At 43.5% G+C, this 22,768-nt stretch overlaps 3 protein-coding genes across 3 annotated transcripts; all 3 read left to right on the top strand.

Annotated features, from left to right (window-relative positions):
- The first annotated feature begins 2,832 nt into the window (after positions 1-2,832).
- LOC115405303 (mucolipin-3-like) lies at positions 2,833-8,353 on the top strand. The gene is made up of 13 exons (XM_030114838.1): positions 2,833-2,920; positions 3,024-3,407; positions 4,477-4,644; positions 4,726-4,879; positions 5,185-5,266; positions 5,359-5,455; positions 5,537-5,636; positions 5,915-6,027; positions 6,232-6,381; positions 6,515-6,616; positions 6,703-6,825; positions 6,910-7,116; positions 7,191-8,353. Exons 2-13 carry the CDS (start codon positions 3,192-3,194, stop codon positions 7,329-7,331), a joined length of 1,653 nt encoding a protein of 550 aa, XP_029970698.1. The 5' UTR covers positions 2,833-2,920; positions 3,024-3,191; the 3' UTR covers positions 7,332-8,353.
- A 463-nt stretch (positions 8,354-8,816) lies between these two features.
- ssx2ipa (synovial sarcoma, X breakpoint 2 interacting protein a) lies at positions 8,817-15,931 on the top strand. The gene is made up of 14 exons (XM_030114837.1): positions 8,817-8,980; positions 11,412-11,513; positions 11,694-11,857; positions 12,564-12,773; positions 12,879-12,989; positions 13,069-13,204; positions 13,279-13,354; positions 13,436-13,616; positions 14,309-14,456; positions 14,534-14,670; positions 14,749-14,922; positions 15,003-15,120; positions 15,286-15,421; positions 15,521-15,931. Exons 2-14 carry the CDS (start codon positions 11,480-11,482, stop codon positions 15,660-15,662), a joined length of 1,767 nt encoding a protein of 588 aa, XP_029970697.1. The 5' UTR covers positions 8,817-8,980; positions 11,412-11,479; the 3' UTR covers positions 15,663-15,931.
- A 654-nt stretch (positions 15,932-16,585) lies between these two features.
- LOC115405304 (guanine nucleotide-binding protein G(I)/G(S)/G(O) subunit gamma-5-like) lies at positions 16,586-21,264 on the top strand. The gene is made up of 3 exons (XM_030114839.1): positions 16,586-16,779; positions 19,336-19,482; positions 20,966-21,264. The coding sequence occupies exons 1-2, from the start codon at positions 16,699-16,701 to the stop codon at positions 19,459-19,461; spliced, it is 207 nt and encodes a 68-aa protein (XP_029970699.1). The 5' UTR covers positions 16,586-16,698; the 3' UTR covers positions 19,462-19,482; positions 20,966-21,264.
- Positions 21,265-22,768: the final 1,504 nt, after the last annotated feature.

Raw genomic sequence — 22,768 nt, 5'->3', positions numbered from 1 at the left:
AGGACGAGTGCTGGAAGCAGCAGACTCACCATCTGGTAATCGCAGTGGAATGGGAAGAGGTGGTTCCCGAGGTAGAGGAAGGCCAAGACGCAGCCGATCGCCCACATGTCCACGGCCTCGGTGTAGGGGAGACCAAGAGACACTTCTGGAGCCCTGAGGAAGGAAAACAGGAGTTCAGTCTGAAACCTGCTGCAGAACAACACGGAGGTGTAGAAAGAAACTGATGCAAAGTAAAGGATGGAGGCTGAACCCACCTGTACCCTCCAGGCCGGAACTCCAGACCAAACTGGACTTTGGAGACTGGAAAGGCTTCCCCAAAGTCAATCAGCTGGACTCTCAGGGGCCGGTCTTCTGCACAGACGACCATGATATTGTCTGGTTTAATGTCAGCGTGCAGAATCCCAAGAGACTTCAGAGCATCCAGAGCGACAAAACATCACAGGTCAGGTTGGAGCTTCTGTGGCCACTGAGGCTCACAGCTCTGCGTATTGATCACTGACAGACAGTCAGAACAATGGACTGCTGCTGTCAGTAATACAGACCTGCTCTGCTATTGGGCGGATTTCTCTCCACTGGCTCCCAGCACTGATCAAGTAGCTGGTAGAGATTCACATCCAGCATCTCTTAAACCAGACATTTATACCCTTTATGGTCAAACTGATCATAAAGTTTGATCAAGTGGGAGCAGTCGGGGTCCAAGTTTTTCTTTTTTTTTTAAATGTTTCATGAAATTGTATGTTTGTGGCTCCCCATATAGAACTGCTTCAAATATCTGTTTTTCCACCTGAAGGACATTTTGTAGCTAAATTATCACTTTGTGCATGTCCTAAACTTGTGTTTTTACTTAAAAAACTGTCTTTTTTAATTTATTTATTCATTTATTTATTTGATAGGGACAATTGCAGACAGGCATAGTTGCAAAACAATGTTTTGCAGCTGATGTTTATAGCCAAAGCTAATTCACAACTCTCGTCCCTAGTTGGGCTTTTCTACACAATATAACACTAATCAAATAATCAAGCCACCCTCAGACAGGCAGATCTACAAGATGCTTAAAAACTCACGATTACACACATACACATCCACAAACAAGCCTACTATATACAACATTGAAAAACATTAACGTACTCACACTCATTTTCTCATTCACTCACAGTGCTATTTACAAATGAGGACACTCTTGATTACTTTTAAGCCAAGACTTAAGCCTGGAGGTGAAAATTTGAAACTCAGATATGGTCTTCAGCTCGGTCGGTAAAGAATTCCACAACTTTACACACGGAAGGATATACCGGCGCACAGCAGCAGAAGCCGTAAACTCAGCCGCTGTGCGCCGGTATATCCTTCCGCAGAGCACTATGCTTGTGCAGATCTGTGTGTATCGAAACATTATTTTAACGGACTGAAAAGAAAACACGTCTTTTAAAATGTTTTATAATCATTTGGATTTACTTCACGTGCTAATACGCCGTCCCCTGGACCACTGGAAGGGGTATTTTGTCGACTTTCGTCAGTCCGGCTCTGACTCCTGTTCACCTCCAGCAATTGAGCTAAGCTAACTACAATGCTAACAGCTGGGATCCAGCCACTGGATGCACAGACACAAAAAAGGTATTTATGAGCTTACACTTTGTCAATGATGGGGAAAGGGTGTGGGTCCAAAATCTTCGGAGTATTCCTTTAACTAAACTAGCTAAACATACTTTACTAAAGGATAAACTAAACATTTTCTATACAGTTGTGCATTGGTCAGCAGTGCAAGTCAGGGGAAAACAGGTCAGTTGTTTAACAAAGGTATGTCAGTGGGTCTAGAGGTTTTTGTACGCAGGGCTCTGTAGCGCCTGCCAGAGGGGAGGAGGGAGAACAGGTTATGTCCAGGGTGAGTGGGGTCTCTGATGATGTTCTCTGCCTTCTTGTTGGTTCTGGAGGAGTACAGTTCCTGTATGGAGGGCAGGGGGGCTCCAGTGATTCTCTCCGCAGTCCTCACTGTGCGCTGCAGTCTCTGTTGTTTGATAAAAGCGACCTTCAAAAAATCTTCAAAAATCAAACTTTAGCGAGTTCATCTGATTGTCCTGGCTTCTAAAGTGAAAGTCCCAAAACTCTTTCAGAATAAATGTCCAAACGCATCCCTCTTGGCTCCTTCAGCCACTGGCACCTGTGCATTACTCTGTTTCTGAAAAGTTTTAACTAACTATATCTGAAATGTTGGCTCTGGTGAGCAAGACACAACCAAAATGTCCCCAAATTCACTTAAAGACATCGTCATAGATTGTTCTGCAGGCTGAATAAATGGAACAGTTTTTAAAAGGCGTGTTGACGGTTAGCTGGGATGCTATCATGCTACCCACCATAGCTTTCCTATTCAGATTAAATATGAACGTGCTTATGATTACCTGTAGTTGAGCTGCTCTTACAGTCAACTTATGGTCTCTATTCTGCTTGATGTCTGTTTTTAGAAGTCAGTAACACACAGCACAGGAGCCGAGTGAATATAAAGACAAAGACAAAAGTCCCTCAGTGCGTGACTCTTCCTGTTTTATTCACTACAGCTTGGAAGTAAAACAACAGCATGATTTTTGCATTTTTGTTTCAGAAAAGTTTTTTGAATGGTGACAGTTTTAGCAACAACTCATTCAAGAAAGCACATCTTTAGATCATAATTCAGGCTTAACATTCAAAATGGGTTTTAAAACTGAGGAGAATGGTTGAATATTTTTTTCTGGAAGAAGTGTGCAGAGGAGGATCCTGTCACCGGGGGCTGTTTTTATCTGTTTTGGAAGAAGTGGAAAGACTCAGAATGACACAGAGCAGTGACAGTCATTGTGGTGGAGGCTGCTGTGGTGAGAGGATCACCATCATCCCCACTCACAAATCCTGCACGATGCCTCCTGGATAACCGGCGTTCAGCAGGAGAAGGCAGGTAGGTCGGTCAGTTCCTGTGGACATCAGAGGTCAGTGTTGATTTTACTGGTTAAAAATCACACAGTCCACATTATTAATGTTTTTCTTGTGTCTGACTGTAGCACGGTATGTACCCCAGGATGAGGCTGAAACGAGCGACACAAGCAGGAGAACCAGTTTGATAGACATCAGTATGACTGGAATGGCTCAAAGATTTCAGATGTACGGTGGAGGGGGAGTCAGAAGTCCCTCAAACATGGTTCTGTGAGCGCTGCAGTGCGGTGGAGGCGATGGACGACACGGGGCCGCTGCTGACCTCCAGGCCGGAGGGGAGGAACGGTCACTGCGGGTGGAGAGCTCACACCAAGGACTCCAAGGCTGTGGAGGACCTCCGACGGAGGCTCAAGTACTTCTTCATGAACCCCTGTGAGAAGTACAGAGCCCGGGGCCGCAAGCCCTGGAAGCTCATGCTGCAGATCCTGAAAATCGCAATCATCACGGCTCAGGTAGGGGAAATCATCCTTTATCACTTCTCTACCGCCGAGAGTTTAAACATTGTGTTTTTACCAACCGATTGCTAATGATGAGAATTTTGCCTGCAAATGATAGGTGAAAAGCTAAGGGAAAATACAAAACTGTCATATTCCCCTGAAAGTAAAGTGATGCTGAAATTACAAATGGCAGAATAGAACAAAATAATAGAAGAAAATTTTCAAAAACACTAAAATGGCGTAAGTTCCCAGACAAAGCTATTAAAGGATAAAGTCCTTATAATAGTCGAAATGTGAAAATAAACAGATGGTAAACAAATAGTACCATAGGTATTGATATGGAAGTGGGCCAAGCAACTAAAAATGCTAAAACAGGCTAAAAATTAGAACGCTACTAATATGTTTACAGTCACAAAAAGGTTAAAATAGATGGTGAAACTGTTAAATGTGCTAAAAATTGCCTAAAAGTTGTAAATCATTAACAGATAAAACGGTTAAAACATGGACGGAAATGATCAAACAGCTAATTTGGCTGGAAATGGATAAAATATTGCAAAAAACTAAAATGGGCTGTTTAAATGGCCAAACAGTATCTAAAATGCTAAAAAAAGAAAACTTATAAAAGAAATGGTTTAAACTGCTGGAAATGGCCAGTTATGGTAAAACATCTACTATTGCAGAAATGTTTCAACACCTAATTTTTTAAAATAGCTAAAACAAACACAGAGAATGGTGAAATAGGTAAACTTGGCTGAAATAGATAAACTGCCAGACATGACCATCTCGAATAAAGCTGCTAAAATTAATAAAATGGCTACACAATTAAAGAGTATAATGGCAACTGTGCTTGTTTACAAATTTATTTTATTCATAACGATCACAGACTCCCTACCAGAGAGACTCACTGTACCACCTTGTGGTGAGAAGTGGTGTTACAGGCATGTTAAGTCAGGCTTTCTTGATCTTTTGGAGGATAACATTTTTTTAGCAATTGTATCTTATAAAATAAAATAAAAGATAAAACTTTATGTACAAACATGTACAGTTAATACGTAGTGATTTTCCCTCTGTTTGTCTTTTCCAGTTAGTTTCGTTTGGCCTGAGCAACGAGATGATGGTCACGTTCAAAGCCGAGAATCAGATGACGTTCCGTCATTTGTTTCTCAAAGGATACAAGGACCACACGATGGGAAGCTACGCTCTCTACACCAAGACGGACGTCTACGATCACATAAACTATATCATCCACAGGGTACTGAGCTTTGGCGTTCTGCACCATCTTCTGTGATTTCACAACCCTGAAATATATTTTTTTCACTTTTCTAATTTTCAGTACATCAATCTCCAAAATCTGTCTGTGAGTAATCTCGCATATGAGGAGGTTGAAGGGGAATACACTCCTCTGTCCATCTGCCAAGTCTATTACAGGAGCAGCAGCATCGACCCGGGGAACGACACCTTCGACATCGATCCCCATATTGATAAAAGTAAGAACACAGGATGTGTTTGTTAAACTTTCAGTGTTACACATCGGTGCTGATACGGCTCTCAGGGTTTCAGCTGTGTGCTTTGAAGTTAGTCCAGAACTTCAGCCATCATGGCCGTGGGTCGGTCCATGTCTGAAGTTTCATGAAATAGATATTTATGGAAGCTGATTCATAACTAGACTGGAAAATCCTCACAATGTCGACATGTGACATGAAAAAAAGGAAGCACTAAAAGCGATGTGGTTTGTTTTTGATATGAAGAAATGTGTGTATTTCTGATGCCGTGGCCTCGTTCCTCCACACAGAGTGTGTGTCCGTGTACCCACAGCAGCGGCTGCATGGCGACAGCCTGCCAACACATACCAACTTTTCCCTGGACTTCAAAAGGTGAGCGCACTGAAAATACAGGTTTCCCCGCTCAGTGATGATAATGCAGCCTGCTGATCTGTGTGTGTGTGTGTGTGTGTGTGTGTGTGCAGGCTGTTATCAGTGAACATCTACCTCACCCTGAAAACCATCAACCTGCAGACGGTGCGACACCACGAGCTGCCCGACTGCTACGACTTCAACGTCACGGTCAGTCAGACGTCTGCCCGACAACACCAGGCGGAACCACACCGTCTCACTGACCTGGCTTCTCTTTACTGCAATACACAGATTGTTTTTGATAACCGTGCACACAGCGGGAGGATCAAGGTGGATGTTGAAAACCATGTGAGAATTTATGAATGCAGAGACTGGAACGTGGAAGGAAGCTGTAAGTTTGTACTCGTGTTTGAGACATTATATCAGGGCAGGTAACGTCGGTATAATCACCTAGTTCCCTGAGCCTTCAGGAGCTGTAGTCATATTTATTAGTTTATGGAAAGGTTTTAATTTGCTACTGAGGAATAAGTAATTATTATAATTAATAAATAATGTGAAACAATATATGAATTTAAATAAAAAAATCTAAAATAAAAAGAAATTAAAGACTCTCAAACTGCACAGCTAAAATGCTAACACCACAGCTAACTTGCGGCGTCTGGTTTCCAGCTGGGAAGAACGACTACCTCCTCTTACTGTTCGATTCCGTGGTCATCCTCGCCTGTCTGACCTCCCTCGTCCTCTGCACACGCTCAGTTATCAACGGCATCCAGCTCCAGTTCGTAAGTTACAGCACAGCGCTGGACGTTTCAGCTCTGATATAAAAGAGGTTTTTCTGTGGTGCTCTAGCAGCATTCTGTTGTCACACAGTGACACCTAGTGGTCCAAATGGCATATACTGCTACATTTTAACAGGGTGTGACTTATAATCCAGAAAATACGGTATATAATCTCTTCTTTTCGTTTATTTGGTTACCTTTGTGTAGGAGTTCAACACATTCTTTCACGCCTATTACAATAAGATCGTGAGCTGCTCGGACCGACTGGAGTTTGTGAACGGATGGTACATCCTCATCATTGTTAGCGACACGCTGACGGTCGCCGGATCGGTGCTGAAAATTGGAATCCAAACAAAGGTTTGTCGTTCATTTTTAGTCCCGTGTCACGTTTCAGACATAAATGCAGCTCAAACTGCTTCATGGAGAAAAAACAAAGCCATGAAGAGACACAATAACTAGACGTGCTTTGGTGACTCCTTTCTGCTGACAGTTCTTGACGAACTACGACGTCTGCAGCATCCTGCTGGGAACGGCCACGATGCTGGTCTGGGTCGGTGTGATCCGCTACCTCGGTTTCTTCAAGAAGTACAATGTAAGATCTCCCATGAGAGTGTCTCAGAGAACATGTACACATCAAATCCAAATGCAGTGAACAGTCTGGCCCCGATTCTTCTTTAGATCCTGATCTTGACCCTGAGGGCAGCGCTGCCGAACGTGATCCGTTTCTGCGGCTGTGCGGTCATGATCTACCTCGGGTATTGCTTCTGTGGCTGGATCGTACTCGGGCCTTACCATGACAAGGTTTGAAAATAATGGTTTAATGATTTCCTCTCAGCCTCGAGGTGCTCTGTCTCAGCTTCCGTCCGTCTGTTAAACTTCTTCCAGTTTCGAACACTGGACAAGGTGACGGAGTGCCTCTTCTCTCTGATCAACGGAGACGACATGTACGCCACCTTCCTGAACCTGAGGGGCAAAACCTACATGGTGTGGCTGTTCAGCAGACTCTACCTCTACTCCTTCATCTCCCTCTTCATCTACATGGTGCTCAGCCTCTTCATCGCGCTCATTACCGACACCTATGAAACCATCAAGGTGAGGAAACCAAGTGTCTCTCAGAAATGTCCTGTATCCTGAGCTCTGAGAGTCCCGCCTTGTTTGTTTCTCAGCACCACCAGAAGGACTTGGAGCCAGTGTCAGAGCTCCAGGCCTTCATCGCAGAGTGCAGAGACCAACCCGATTCTGGAAGATACCAGACTGAGGACGAGCTGCCGACCTGCTGCTTGTCTTCATGCGGATGTTTCAGATGAAACCAGGAGCTGTGGCTTCAGCTTTTCCTCTGAGAATTGCCTCACCTTCATTTTATATCAATGGGAGAAAATACTGAACATTTTTACTCTTCAGATACCTTAAATTCCCAATTCCAAATACACAGACATGCTTTTTTTAATAGAGTCACAGTTGAAAAATATTGTTTCTTCAACATAGATTTATGAAGTAGCTGAGGTTTTTGTTCCAAATGGTACATATCTGCCAAACTTCAACACCTACTTTTATGAGGACAAAGGTCACTGCTGAGAGTTAGAAATTAACCCAAACATCACATCAAAGGCCACCGCCTTGATTCTGTGTTGCTGCTCGTCAGAAATGTAAACCACTGCATAACTCAATCTGCCATCCACAGGAACAAGGACTCCAGAGTAATCCTAGAGTCAGGGACAACGGTGGGGTACATAGCTTTAGTGGTCAAACACTCGAGCAGAACTATGAATATTTCGCAGTGAAAATAAGTTACCTTATCAACACAGAACAAAAACAATGCTTTTTCACCAGAAATGTCATGTAAACAGGATCTGAGATTCTTTGTGGAAATTGTAAATGCTGTCTTCTCCAGGTTAAAGAAAGGCCATCAGAGTGCAGATTAGTAATGTTCTGGAGGTGTATCACCAAGTGAGTGACTTCCTGCTCAACTTTGAAACTCCGCTGACGCCAGTGTGTATTCACAGTGCTGCCCTCCGAGTGACGCATGTTTCAAGGAACCCCGTGTTTAGTCCACAAAGATTGTGTTAAACCACATTTTGCACACTGTGATAGTTATACAACATTCACGTTGCCCTGTATGATTAGCATGGTTACTGTAATTGTACAAAGAGCTCATGAAACCGAAGAAATGAATACACTGGAAATGAAGCATGTTGGTGACCACTCTGAGACATCAGAAACCAGAAGGCAATCAATAAGGTCTCTACTTGTGTCTGTCTTAGAAATATCTGCTCTTATATATCTGAGTCTATTTTACATATATCTCCTAATAAATTACAATGTCACTACTTATATGTGTCTACTTGCATGTATGTATATATTTACTCATATTTGTCTTTGTTGCACGTCTACTCTTTATGACTATTAACCTATCTATGCATATGTCTACTTACATGTATTTGTTTATAGCTGTGTCTGTTCATATATGTATTTGTTTAGTTGCATATGTCAACTTGCCTACTCATCCATATTTACGTCTAATTTTAGGTTATTTTTACTTAAATATAAACGTGAATAGAAAAATAGACTCATTCAATCTGTGTGACACTTCCCTCCTGCTGCCACACGGGGGCGCGTCTGTTCCGCGTGACGACACCTGACGGTGACACCTGACGGCTTCTCTCTTCAATCCACGTTGCACGTCCAACGTGCGGCCCGCTTACTGTTGTCATGGCAACGCGGCGTCCAATCAGCGCCCGGTTTGTAGGTCTCCCCTTGGTGTGGGGTTGGACTTAAAAACAAGCCGCAGCCTCTCACACAGTGTGTGTGTGTGTTTGTGTGTGTGTGAGTGTGTGTGGAGTTGCTCGTGTTTCTGGGCTGCAGGTGAGCTTTATTTGACTGGAACCAGGAAGAATGTGTTGAGTTCAGCTCCGGCCTGGAAACGAGCGGACTGTTTGAAGCGTTTCCCTCCGACTCGGTGAGTATTCACACGGTTTGCTGCTTCTCTTAATCCTAATCCGATAACACACACAGGTGCTGCAAAGTTCAGAAAAAAACAAAAAAAAAACAAATCGACTTTATTTCACCATTAATGTGGTCAGATGTGCACCTTCAATATCCAAAACACATTTTAAATAGTTTGAGGGGAGTGTAAACAATTAATTCATAATATAAAAAGTGTTGTTTTAGGTTAAAGAGGTCGAGTCAAGACTAAAATCCAGTTTTAATCTAAAATACTAAACATGCAGGTCTGGATTAAAGTCCCAAAAGTGGGGCCCAACAAGTAATACTGTAGCTTTTAGTAAACATGAACAAATCTTCATGAACCAGGTACAAACGGAGCAGTGCAACTCATGAGGACTGAGTCACACAAACCACTGGGATTATTGTTGATCAAGTTTCCAACGTGATCCAAAATAATCCAGATAAATATAAGAAAATGTCATGTTGGAGGCTAGAGGGTCGTTAAAACAGAGTGCTCTGAATGCTGGGGCTTAAAAAAAAGTTAATTCTAGGCATAAAAGTGCAAATAAAGGTTGTTTTGCTATTAAAACACATTTTAAAATAATCATCCTGAGAGTTTGATTCAGTTATATTCTAACAAATGTGCAAACAGCTTCATGGGATTTAACATTTTATGTTTTAAAAAGGAAAAAATACAACCAGTTTTAGTTCAATAGTTTCTAATGTGATCCGAAATAATCAAAATAAAATACTGATTTTAAACAAGATTTTTTTTCTTCTTTTAAGGGATAAAAGTGCAAATGAGATTGCTTTGCTGTTGTATAAAGCCTCAATTGAACCAGATTTTGAACATTTTTTTTTTTTACTGGGAAATTGGTTCAGTTGCATTGTTTCAATCAGCAGTTGCAGAGAAAGCCTCAAGGGAGTTTAAAAAAAGAAAATCAAGATTACAAAAAATATAAGTGTTTCTCATTAAAGAAAATAGATCAAGCATTAAAATCTGCAAAATAATGAATACAGGCTGTAAGATTAATGCACAAAAAACTGTGTCAAACAGAAGAAAAGTAATAAATATGAGTTCTTTTGGCTCTTTTTTTTTTGACTCTTGCTAATTCCTGCCTGAGTCTCTGCTTGGATAAAGGACGTGCCCAGTTTCTGCTGTAACATGGTAAAGTAGCCCGGGGCAGAGACGCTGGAGTGGAAGTCATGTGGATGAAACATCCTGGAGAGGGAAAGAAGCCTGTATTGTGTGTGGACCTGCTGGATGTGGTGCCCAGATTTCCAGAAAGCAACACAAGCTGCTGTTAATATATAATTCATATTAATAACCAGTGACAGTTGGCAGGGTGGTAACGCTTGATGCTTTTTACAGAACAGATGAAAAACCTGCAGCCGAAACATTATGGAATGAAACATTAATGGATCTCATGCATTTATCAGGTTAACTGGTGATGATCTATGGATGGCTTTGTTTTCTGTTATCAAACTAATTATTAAGCTTCCCTGATTTGTTTCTTAAGTCACAAAAACTGTCCAGCTTCATGTCAAGATGAGTAAATGGGCGAGAACAGGGGTGTCGAACAGAAGATCCATTGGCCCAAAAGACTATCATGTGGTGATAATTATCCATCTGTGTGGATCGGTGTGTCAGGATGAAGCGAGCGAGAGATCTATTCAGTTTCTGGCCAGCTTTACTTCCACATGTCACACCGCACTTGTTTTTGTCTGCCTGTGTAACGCAGTGTGTTGCGCGGACACTCCAGTCTCTCTGGGATAATCCAGAATAGATTTAATGGTTCTAATAATAGCTCCTTTTTTTATAATCTGTGACCTTGTTCAGTATGATTTACATAGAAAAAAAAAAACAGGAAAATGTCCTTTTGTGTGTGATTTGGCTGGAAATGTCTAAAACTGCTGTGTAGACGTAGATTAAAACACACATTACTGTAAGTTTGACCTCCGCCTCAGACTGGTTGCTGCAGATAAAAGTGGTGTGTTTTCTGGTTTACAAGATAAGATCCCGGTTTCGGAGCTCATAAACACAGGGTTTGGTCGCCGACGGCCTCGGCCTGAACAACACGTGTCAGAACAGACAGTGAGCGGAGCGGTGGGTGTGTGTGTGTGTGTGTGTGTGTGTGTGTGTGTGCGTGCGTGCAGCTCGGTATCTGGTCCAGCCTGTTTGTGAGTACGGCGATCGGTTGTCCTGAAGGCACCGGGGTCTAACAAACTGCGAGGGATTGTCTCGCTCTGATCTTTGTAAATCCTTCGTCTGGATGCTGAGATCACCCCCACTCAACAGTTTTGCTTCCAATAACCAATGGGGCGTCTGGTGTAAAGCCCTAATCCCCCCCCCGCTGGCGCTGCTCTGACAGTAAATCCTGAGCGGATGAGGTCCTGATAGTGTATCGCTGCTGTGTGTCTCACGGCTCCATGCTCGCTTGCAGAGCGCCGTGATTCTCCTGATCCGCCCGCTGGAGACTCATGACCCCGCGGCCCCGGACGCGCCGGTGACATGGAGGAGTGGTGGACGACCGAGACGTCTATTGGTAATTTCTCCTTTAATAGGCCGCGATGGCTGAACTATTTCAGGAGCCTGTTCTGGGCCCGGTTGGAGGTGACCCACATCTCCGCTCTCATTCTGTGTGCAGCAGCCCAGTTGAAGCTTCTCGGTGCATCACAGCTACTTGTGTGTGTGTGTGTGTGTGTGTGTGTGTGTGTGTTTTCAGAACGCTACGATATCTCCAGCATCTCCAGTGTGAGCATGTCTCCGTCCAGACCGAACAACCTGGCGCCGGTGAGCTCGCTGCCCCTCTCCAGGAGCTCCTACAGCCTCGTCAGCACCTTCTGCACAGAGGACAATGTGTCCAACTGCATCTCCTACATCAACCAGGCAAGGAGGCTCGTCCTCTGACGTTTCAGTTTTGCCTTTGTCTTTTAATTGATTGTACAGGTGTGTGTTTTCGCTGTTGGCGGTTGATTGCGGTGTGCGATATGGAGGATTAACAACGTGTTGACGATCTGACAAAGCAGAGAGCTCGTAGAATCGCCGGTTCGTTCTATAAGTTTTAATTCTATGCTGATGCACAGACGCATCAGAAGCTTCACGTCAACCACTCAGTGAGTTACAGCTGTGTCGAGAGGAACATAGACATATAGGGAGAAGATACTGCCTCGACGCTGTGAGCTTTTGGAGCTAAACGAGCCCTTTTGGTCCAGTCACACATTCTATATCGGTTTGGCTGACGTGATGAAGTGTGCGTGCGTTTAATCCATCATAACTCGCTACATACTCAACTGATTTCAGCTTTGACAATAAAAAAAAAAAAAAAAGAACGGGTAAAGACAGAGGAAATGTTGCTCACACAGCTCATCCAACATGTCTTTACTCTCAAACTGCTGTCTCCAGTATTTATTTATTTCAAATGATTGGAATTAGTTTTTTAGTTTAAATAAAATAAAAATCAACAACACTCGGCCCCATCTTCACGTTTTCACACTCAGGCTGCTGAGAATGTGAGATCGAGTTTCCTTTCATCTCTATCACTGTGGCGTTCGTCACACCCAGTCCCTCCCTGAAACCTGTCTCTGCTGACCAGGAGCTGTCCTCGCTGGGCCTGTCCTCCTCCTGCATGGAGCCCCCCCCGCCCGGCCGGGCCGGCCTCAACCCGGTGCCGGCTCTCAACGCCGTGTACGAGCTGCTGCGCATCCACAGGCGCAGCATGGCCAGCCTGGAGGAGCTGGAGAAGGAACAGCTGAGGAAGAGCAGCGCGCTGGAGCACATGCAGTCCAGCAACGCCAGACTCAAGGCTAGTGAAGAAGAGCCAAGCGCGCAATTACAGTGAACTGGGATCAGTTTCAGAGCAGCGATACAGACGTTTTAAAATCATTTGGGTCTGTGCGTTTCCTTCCAGGATCAGCTGGAGTTGTCTCTGAGGGAGAAGTCGGGTCTTCACGAGCTGGAGCGCCAGCTGCAGCTGAAGATCAAGACCCTGCAGGGCTGCTTGAAAACCGAGAAAGACGAGGTAGTGTCCACCCCCCCCCCCAGGCTTTACAGCCCGTCTGGTTTGAGGATGCTTTAACGTGACCGACCGTCCTGGACAGGTCCAGAAGCTCCAGAGCATCATCGCTCGCCGCGCCTCGCAGTACAGCCACGACGCCAAGAGGAAGGAGCGAGAAGCCGCCAAGCTGAAGGACCGCCTCAGCCAGCTGTTGGTGGACAGAGGGGACAAGAAGCTCGGTGAGACGGACAGCCTCTGACACAGCTCCAGGCTTTTAGATGCAGAACTGACAGGGTTTTTTTTCCCCAAACAGCCATCGAAATGCTGAACTGTCTGAGCCGGCCGGACGGCAGGAGGGGCCACTGGAAGACCGCGAAAACCACCGTGAGGTAACGAGAGACGGCAGAGAGCTGCCTGGTGACCAGGTTAACCAGCCAGCTGGAGTCTGAACAGCTTCTGTCTGTGAACAGTCACGAATGCGAGATGTTCAAGTCCCTGCTGAGTGACTACGAGGCCAGCCAGAGGGCTCTGATGCTGGAGAACGCCGAGCTGAAGAAGGTCCTGCAGCAGATGAAGAAGGAGATGATCCACATCCTGAGTCCCCGGCAGCCGGCGGCCAGAGGAGCGTCCGCTGACGACAGCCTGGAGCAGGTTCTGCAACACACACCGCATTTAACTCCGCTTTCTACTGATCACTGGATTCTTCTTCATGTCAACATGTTTTCTCATTCTTAACATTGAGAGTTTGGCTTGATCAGACTTCTTCTTTCAAAGAAATGGCTGAATATGTGCTCCAACACGGCCACCCAGTGGCTGGAAACTGAAAGTTTATTTTTTCAGTTTTTTGTTATTTTAAATGGAGATAACTCAGTGTTTGTTGATATTAGAGATTTGAGTAGAGTTCTACAATTAGGACACATTTCAATGTTCTGAAGTGACTAAAAGTTGTGTTTTTGAGATTTGATTAATTATAAAGTGGACATATTGCCTGGATTACATGGAAATATACAGTGATATAGCATATTGAAATCTTTTATTTATGGTTTCACCCATTTGTTGTTAATGCAATTTGCTAATATAATTTTTTTCTTTTTTTTAATCACAATGTAAGACGATTTGTTTATATATATATATATGATTAACTGTGATTCAGATTGCATTAGTTTTGAAACTTTAGAAATGGAGGAAAGGTGAAGGAAAATTTCATAAAAAGTGATCTAAGTTTTTATTTGAGTACAGTGAGTTTTAGCATCTGAAATGGTCTAAAAGAGCAAAGCATGCCGTGGACGTTTCAATAACTTAATGCTGCCACTTTTATAACTGTGTGTGTGTTTTGACCGCAGAGAGAGTCGGACGGGGAGGATCCGCCGGCGGACGGCAGCAGGGACTCTCTGGACCAGTCGTGCGAGCACGCCAGGGAGCAGCTCACCAACAGCATCCGGCAGCAGTGGAGGAGGCTGAGGAAACACGTGGAGAAGCTGGACAGCCAAGGTTCGGCCCGTCAGGCGGTTCTGCCTCGCCGCGGTGCTGCCGGACGCCGTCTCCGGCTGACGGCGTTGCCTCTCCAGTGTTCCAGGTGCAGAGTCAGATCCAGTCCAGTGCAGAGGTGATTCCTCTGGAAACACACGAGGACAAGATGGAGAAGATGAAGCAGGAGGTGCAGCAGTGCAGGGAGTTCATCCACGCCCAGCAGCTGCTGCTGCAGGTCAGTACCAGCCTGCTTTTCTCCATGGACTCCCCCATCTCCTCTGAGGTAAAGCTGGTTTTCTCCTGGTCTTTGTAGCAACAGATGAACACGTCGTTCGACGACGAGACGGCGTCCTTCCTTCACGACTGCTACACCCTGGAGGAGAAGGAGCGTCTGAAAGAGGAGTGGAGGCTGTTCGAGGAGCAGAAGAGGAACTTTGAGAGGGAGAGGAAGAACTTCACCGAGGCCGCCATCCGCCTGGGCCGGGAGGTGACGCAGCGTCCCGACGGCCGGCGTTCCGCTCGGCGCCCCGTCGGAGACGCTCATGTGATTCTTGTCTTGTTCCGCAGAAAAAGGCCTTCGAGGAGGATCGTGCTTCCTGGCTGAAGAACCAGTTTCTGAACATGACTCCGTTCACAGACCGCCGGCGGTGCTCCCTGTCCGACGCTCAGAGTGCCTTATCCATCAGTATGTCAGTCTTCCACTATTTTTTTTTTTTTTCAGCAGGAGCCTTTTTTTCCTTTACTTTCTGTAGTTGTGAGTTAAATGTACATTTCCTAACCGATAATCCAAGAAGATAAATAATTCCAAAGGTTGCATGGATTTGAGGCTTGTTGTGCGACTGCGTTGCAGGAAGCGAGCCGGAGATCAGGATGTCTCCGGGGAAAGCCTCACGGGCCAAATCCTCCAAACACACTCCTTCACAAAGCGCCGCCGTGCCATCTCCTGCTGACAGCTACCGAACCCTCCGCCTCACTCCAGACAGCAGGTGACTTTAAAATGTGTCTCACGCTGCACAGGAATGCTCCATGTTTCAATAGCAGCCCGTTTCAAGCAGCTGCTGTTGATCTTTCTCCCCCGTCTTCAGTTCCTCCAGACAGTCGAACCGAGGCCGCTGGCAGGTTTCCAGCAACACCGACGACGGGGACAGTCTGGTCAAATCGAAAAGCAGAGTTCAACACAGCGATCTGAGTATTTTCTCTCTGGACGAAGATGAGAACAGCCTCTAGTGAAAATCCCAACATTTCAGTTTCCTTCACGTTGGACTTTAACAAAGCTGGTCGAACAAGAAAGCACTTTATCGGATTTCTTTTAGCTTAGTTTTTATTACTGACAACAGATTGTAGTCTATTATCTGACTTGTTGTAATCACAACACATACATTATCCTGAAAGTAGCTTTACTGTTTACATTGAACTTTGAGGTGTTTATTGACTGTAGACCTTTGTGTTGCTCTTCTGGCATACCAATTCAATAAAGATGTTTTTATTTAATATGCTTCACGTGTTTGTCTGTTAATACACCAGATAATTGAAACTATAAAGGGAAAATATTAATGTATAGTGTTTGCACTAGCAATCAAACCATGTGGAAACTTTTATTGTAGATATAGAATAATGCAAAATATGTTAATTAAAATAAGAAACATGTTGACGAAGGATCTATTTGAACAATGACAACAGTTCAGTTACTTTTATAATCTCATAACAATCAAAAAGGCCTCTATAAACGATCATTTCTGGACGTCTTTTTTTTTTTTTTTTTTTTTTTTTTGTGACAAAATCACTGCAACACGGAGCTCAGTCCGCCGTCTGGTGCTGAAACTTTGGTATTGTCATTCAGGACGGAAAAACAATAAAGAGAGCTGAATTTCCATTTTTAATTTGTTAGGCAAAAATGAGAGGAAGGCCCAATTTTGGAATCTGAATATGTCAGTAAACAGTAAAACAAACGGTACCTTGTCCAAAACACCATGATATGAAAATAAACACACTCTAGCACATACAAAAATGTTACAAAACAGAAGTCAATATATATATATATATATATTTTTTTTTTTTTATTGTCAAGTTTTTACGTTAGTCATGTAATATTAAAATAGTGGAAGTGATTGGTTACTGCTGCAATGTCGCTGTGTGGGATCTGGCGCCCCCTGGCGGCCGCCCTCCCGCGCTGCAGCCGGAGTCGTGACGTCATCATCCGGGCTTTTGTCTCCATCCGCCGCCCAGCCGCGTCCAGCTCCAAACACTCCGAACTCCTCCAACTATGTCGGGCTCCTCCAACCTGGTGGCCATGAAGAAAGTGGTCCAGCAGCTGCGCTTCGAGGCCAGCATAAACAGAGTCAAAGTAAGTCCCCGCTTCCTCGCGCTTCGCCCGGTTTTCCGGTGAGGGAGAGGCTCCTCCGTTACCCCGCTCCGCTATCCGCGTTAGCCCCGGAGGCTAGCGTCGGAGTTAGCCGGAGTCAACAGGCGGGGGAGCGGGGCGTTGTTTGGGCTCAAATAGAGAATCTTTTCTTTATTTACGGCTGCGTGTGTAGGTACTGGAGTTCAGGCTGTGCCAGACATTCCTCTTCGAACCTAAAAATACCTTTAAACACACCCACGCTGTGAGAATCAGGCGCTTGTTGTGGGAGTTCCCTCTTTATTTCTGTCAGTTCCGCCTCGTCGTTTAACTCATCGGGAGGATTGACTCACAACTCACCACATCAACAACTCTGAGAACTTGTTCATGAAATTAAGTTAATCAAAGACTGGATTTGAGCAGGTAGCAAGATGGATATCAGCATAGGGTCCGATGTCACCAGTCCTATTCGTTTCAGTGTGAACTCGTTTTGTGTAAATACTCTCGAACTCGATCACCAAACGGTATTTTCTCTTTTTCCCTTAAGAACCATCTCAACTATGTATGCAGAGATAAGTCTCTGAAATTCCACATGTTATGTTTTTGATATAGTTAAACGGGGAAGTGGGAGATTATTCAGACATGACTCTGTGTTTGCTATCAGTGATCATTTCAATTCAGTTTACTTGAAGAGTGACACAATACAGCCATTTCTGGGCACTTTCACAGAGAAGCACCTAACAGCTTCACATGAGCAAGCATAAGCGACAGTGGAAAGGAAACACTCCACTTTGACAGGAAGAAACCTTTTCAGAACCAGGCTCAGAGGTGGCGGTGGCTCTCTGCTGTTCTGGTTGGGGTGAGGAGATGGAAAGAGAGAAAAGGATAAGTCAGACAAAACCCCGGTTTCCAATTTAAAAACCATCTCAGTGTCTGAATAACAGTTATTTTTCTACCCGTGATTAGATCAACAACAACATGGCAGATCCAAGGCATAAGACACAGCTTACAGCTGCATACTTCGTCCAGACACACAGTAAGCCTGTATGACGAAAAAAGACGGTTAAAACTAACTTGATCGTGTACATAGTAAAGTGGTTGCAACTTATGCAACAAAAACCTGCAACATATCAGGTTATATTTTGTTATAACCTTTTCAATACCCGTGTTTGTTTTTTGTTTCAGAGAAGTCTCGTGTTTACATGGCAGCATTTTGAAAATGTAGCTGGTATGTCAGGCCGTAAGTTGGCCTTGTTTGTAATTAAACTACAGACACGTGTGCAGAGAACAGTGTGTGATAAAACATCAGCTATGCTGAGTACACAGACATTCATATGGACGATGATGGAGCTGGATTGCTGTTATATAACTTTCATCTATAAACTACCAAGTCCCAGGAGAATCTGTACTGCGAGTCTTGACACTCTGGAGACCATTGTCGTTTTCGTCCATCTGCTTGCGCATGTGCACAAAAATTAAGGATGACCATGGTGTGCATGTTCAGGATGTGTGTGTGCATGTGTCATTCAAAATGATCCTTTCCATGGAGAAGGAGTCAGAGCATTTTCAAAAAGTTCTGCCTTTGGAGCTGTTTTCAAAAAGTTGTTTTTTCGGTGTCTCTGACTGCCGTCGTCGTGCAAACAGACCCCCAGAATGCAACAGAAACTGTTTTCATTTTGACTTGCAAACACTGTAAACAGGAATCAGTCAGGTTCCTCCACCCTCTATTGTGAGATCGGGTCCATTTTTGACCTTTAGTTTGACCTTTACCTTTCATTCATCCTTACAGAAAGAAAGGCCCACGGATTCAGACATGGATTCCCTTGCATTTGAAATATAAAAGCCTTTGTCAGGCCATTTTCAGCTCAGTTTTTAAAGTTGTAAGTTTAATCTAAAAAATAATGGGGGGAAAAAATGTTCTTTTTTAAATGTTGTTTTATCAATGCTCTATAGGCTGCGTACAGTGTGAAGTAGCAGCATGTGGGAGTAGCGGCACGCAGACAGTGAATCTTTTCAGGTCATATTCTGTGGTTTTTAATTTAATTTGAGGAGTTTGGGAGTAATGGACCTGATGAAGTGATATAGTTTGAGAAATTGGAAAAAAAGGCATCTTGTCTTCAATTTTCAGTGCAATAAAAAAAAGTCCGTTGTGAGGGAAGATGGAGTGAATGTGTGTGGATACAGTCAGGGCAACTTTGTCTCAGAAAGAAAAGCTTCAAATGACTTGGGTGAACAGTTTATAAATGTCTTCACGAGTTGAAAAGTTGCAGCATAAAGCAACAGATGATCCCCAGACTGGTTTTTATTCACGAGAATGGACACAAATTCTTATTTTAGCGGTTTCATGGATGATTAGATTGGTAAACATTGTCCCTCATGGAGCCAACAGCCTGCACTGCCCTCTACTGGAGGGATTGATTCACAACATTTGAAACACACGGAGCAATTTACATGTGTAAAGCAGTGAAGTGAAAGCAGAAACAAGCAGATCCGTGTTGTAAACAAGACTTGAATCCTGACCTCTGTTATCGCTGAGCGACTCTTCGTCTTCGCTCTCTGCAGGTCTCTCAGGCAGCTGCAGACCTCCAACAGTTCTGCCTGCAGAACGCTCTGCAGGACCCCCTGCTCACCGGCGTGTCCTCCAGCACCAACCCCTTCAGGCCGCAGAAAGTCTGCTCCTTCCTGTGAAACCAGCCACCATGTTCAATGGTGAGACACACACACACACACACACACACACACACGCACACACACCCCGATCTTCCAGGGTCAGTGTGTGACGGCATGTATGCTAAAGGTTGTAAAAATCCAGTAAAGTGGGAAGCAGCAGGCTAAAGAGAGACACTGTTGCTCATTAAGATGTAGTGAATGGATTTGAAGTAGGATTTTTGCAGCTTCAGCAGTCTAAAAGATCAAAAACGATTTGTTTGTATAATTTACACAGATGACGCTCATGCCTTCGACAGATTATCTCCAGAGCTTCCAGATTAGCTGTCAGAGGAGACTGACGGCTGGATCAGTCTGATCTGAACCTCTGACATTCAGGCTTCTGCTCTCCTCCCTGCTATTTAAGTGTGTGCTGTCATCACGCCGAGCTTTAAACGCTCTCTTAAGACCTCCAGGAGAAAGGCTGTGCAAGTCACCGAGCCGGGCTCTGAGAGATTTAAAGAGAACTCATTCAGCCCACCGTGAGCAAAACCATTTAACAAGTTCTTACTCTTTTTTTTTCACGTCACAGTGCTTGGCTTAGCAATTAGAAAAGAGCTGCATGAAGGTTATGGAGGGAAAACTGGACGATAGAAATAATCTGAAAGTGTTTAACAAGCTGCACCACTTGCTGATAAGAAATTCAGTTTTCAGCAGTATCCACTGGTTAAACCAGCAACACTCAGGAAAAAGAGAGAAATTTATAAAGGCATGCAATTAAAAAAACAAACACATCAGTAGTAAATGAAGACGGTAGCAATACACTGTTGAGTAAAATCATAGTAGTAAGAAAAATACAGTGACGATAAAAAGTAGAGTCATTAACCGCTGTGAATTTATTACTGTTTATAGTCCTTAATCAGCTGTCATGGCCGTTTTTCCCTTTGTGGGCTGTTTTAACCTGTTTTGCTCATTTCTCAACATGTCGAACGAATTTAAAACATTTAAATGATAAAAACTCGTTAAATATTGTCTAATTAACAGAATTAAAAAATCTCAGCCTGTCCTGTGTCCATTCTGAAAAATGTCTCATTGAATAATAAACACGCAAATTCTGGATGATTACAAACCACCAAACAAACTAAATAAAATCTGACAGACTGTGGCCTGATTTCCTCGCTGTTTCCACTGAAAACGTTTTTGTATTTTCATTCCAGAGGTTTTTGTGTGTTTTTGGAACATTTTTCCGTTACACAGAAACCCTGAAAACGCTGTAGTTACCGTGCCTCATCACCGGTTGGTGCTGTCGGTCGTGGTTGCAAAGGTTGCATTTTTCCCCCGTTTCCACGGAGACGGAATCAGAGCGTTCTCTGTGTGTCTACAGTACTTCCACTGTTAGCACGCTGTTTGCACCAGGACAATACGGAACCAAGTGGTGAACTGCCAGCCGAATAAACTGCTCCTTTGTGTCTGTGTGTGTCTGTGTGTGTCTGTGTGTGTCTGTGTGTGTCTGTGTGTGTCTGTGTGTGTCTGTGTGTGTTGGCAGGCCTTTGTTCTGATGCTACAGGGAAAAGTCGACCTCAACACTGCTCCTCATGCCAAGCCATCCTACTGCCACAGGATTCCTCCACTGTACCACTCTGGAGTCACATCCACTCCAGAGAAGAAGAAGAAAGCCTTTTTTTTTTTTTTTTTCCAGCCACCGTAGAAGAAAGAAGACCATATTTTATTTTTATGGCACAGTGTGATTTTCCAGTCAATTATCGTGCCTTTTCTATTGTTCTATTTTAGTCATCACTGTTCAGGACTTTTTTTGTATTCAAGGAATAAAAACAGTCTTTACTACTCTGTTTGTCTCGTCTTTGTTCAAATCAAACAGAGCAGAAGAATTTTCAACAGACCCGTGAGGTGAAAATACTTTGAGGTTTTGCTGATTGAGGTATTGGGGTTTTATATTTGTTCATATAAAAAATACTTAATCTGTTTTCAGTCCAGTTGCATAATCCACTGGAGTTCATAGTGAGTCATGGCTGATGTAACACTGAAGACAATGGAATAAACACTTTAATCTTTCAACCTTAATTTTTTTCCATATACATCTAGTTATTTTCATCAAAAGGTCTTTGTGCTTAGAGATAACTTCTAACAGCCTTTTTTCTCTTGACCCTAATCCTTGAGCACATTTGATCACTTTTTTTAACTATTTTTTTCTTTTGTGTGCAGTTTCCACCACCAGAAGTGCTGAAAAATGGAGCAGTTTGTTGTTTTTTAACATTTTTACCTGACTTTTGACTTCTGCCTCTCTGGCCAACACAGTCCAATGAATATTTTGAAATGGTCTATCCAATTTTTGTGGAGTAATTGTACATGAATCAAAAATATTTCATTTTTAGAATTCTATCATTTTGAATTTACCACACATGAATGCACACAAAAAATATCACAGTTCAGTCAGACCTAAAATTCTAAGACAGGATTGTTAAATGTGTTGGGTATGAAATTTTCTTAAATCTATTCAAAAGTTTGTAGAATGATCACTTCTGATAGCGAGAAGTTTAAATATTCAACTTTAATGTTTGACTGAAATGAAAATCTCATGTTATAGTGCTGCACATCAGTATTTGACTTTTAATGGGCTAAGTTCATACATAAATCCACTGAATATTGAATAGGACAGAAGGACATCTCAATTCTCAGAAACATTTTTTGTAACAATACAGTGAATTTGACACTTTAAATTATTGAACAGCACGGAGAAAACTAATGCAGAAGAGTGGCGCAGCGCTTAGCAGTCCCACTTCATCGTGAGAGGGTGTGGGTTCAAATCCTGGCTGGACCTGTGTGGATCCCTCTGCATCCTGATGGAATCCCAGAGTCCAAGGAGGGATCGACTCCAGCATCCTGCCGCCCTGAACTGGAAAAAAATGAAACTATGGATTAAAAAAAACAAAAAAAAAACGTTCACCTACCTCAATAGTTTTCTAAATCTTTAATCATTAACTGAGTCTAAATTTGATTTATAATGTTCACATATCTGACTTGTTGTTTGAAAAAAACGTAAATATACAAGCGCCTCATGCAGGACTTTTTGTTCTTTTTTTTTGTATTTATTTTTCTGCTCTATATTCAATTTTTTGTATTTGAATTTTCACTTTTGAGAGAAAATTGTTTTGGTCTCGTTTTCATGTTGTTCCTCTCGCGAGATTTGCGCGGTAACTCCTCCCCCCTCCCCTTCTGGAACATGTTCCCATGGCTACGTATCTCTGGGAACTCTCGCGATACTTGAGCAATAGTACTTGAATACAGCGGAAGTCTCGCGATGCTCTCGCGGACGGATGTCAGTTGTACG

Source organism: Salarias fasciatus, chromosome 18 (genome assembly GCF_902148845.1).
Source record: "Salarias fasciatus chromosome 18, fSalaFa1.1, whole genome shotgun sequence".
In the NCBI taxonomy this organism is placed as follows: Eukaryota; Metazoa; Chordata; class Actinopteri; order Blenniiformes; family Blenniidae; genus Salarias; species Salarias fasciatus.
Note: the sequence above shows the minus strand (reverse complement) of the source record. Positions and strands in the feature narration are given on the sequence as shown.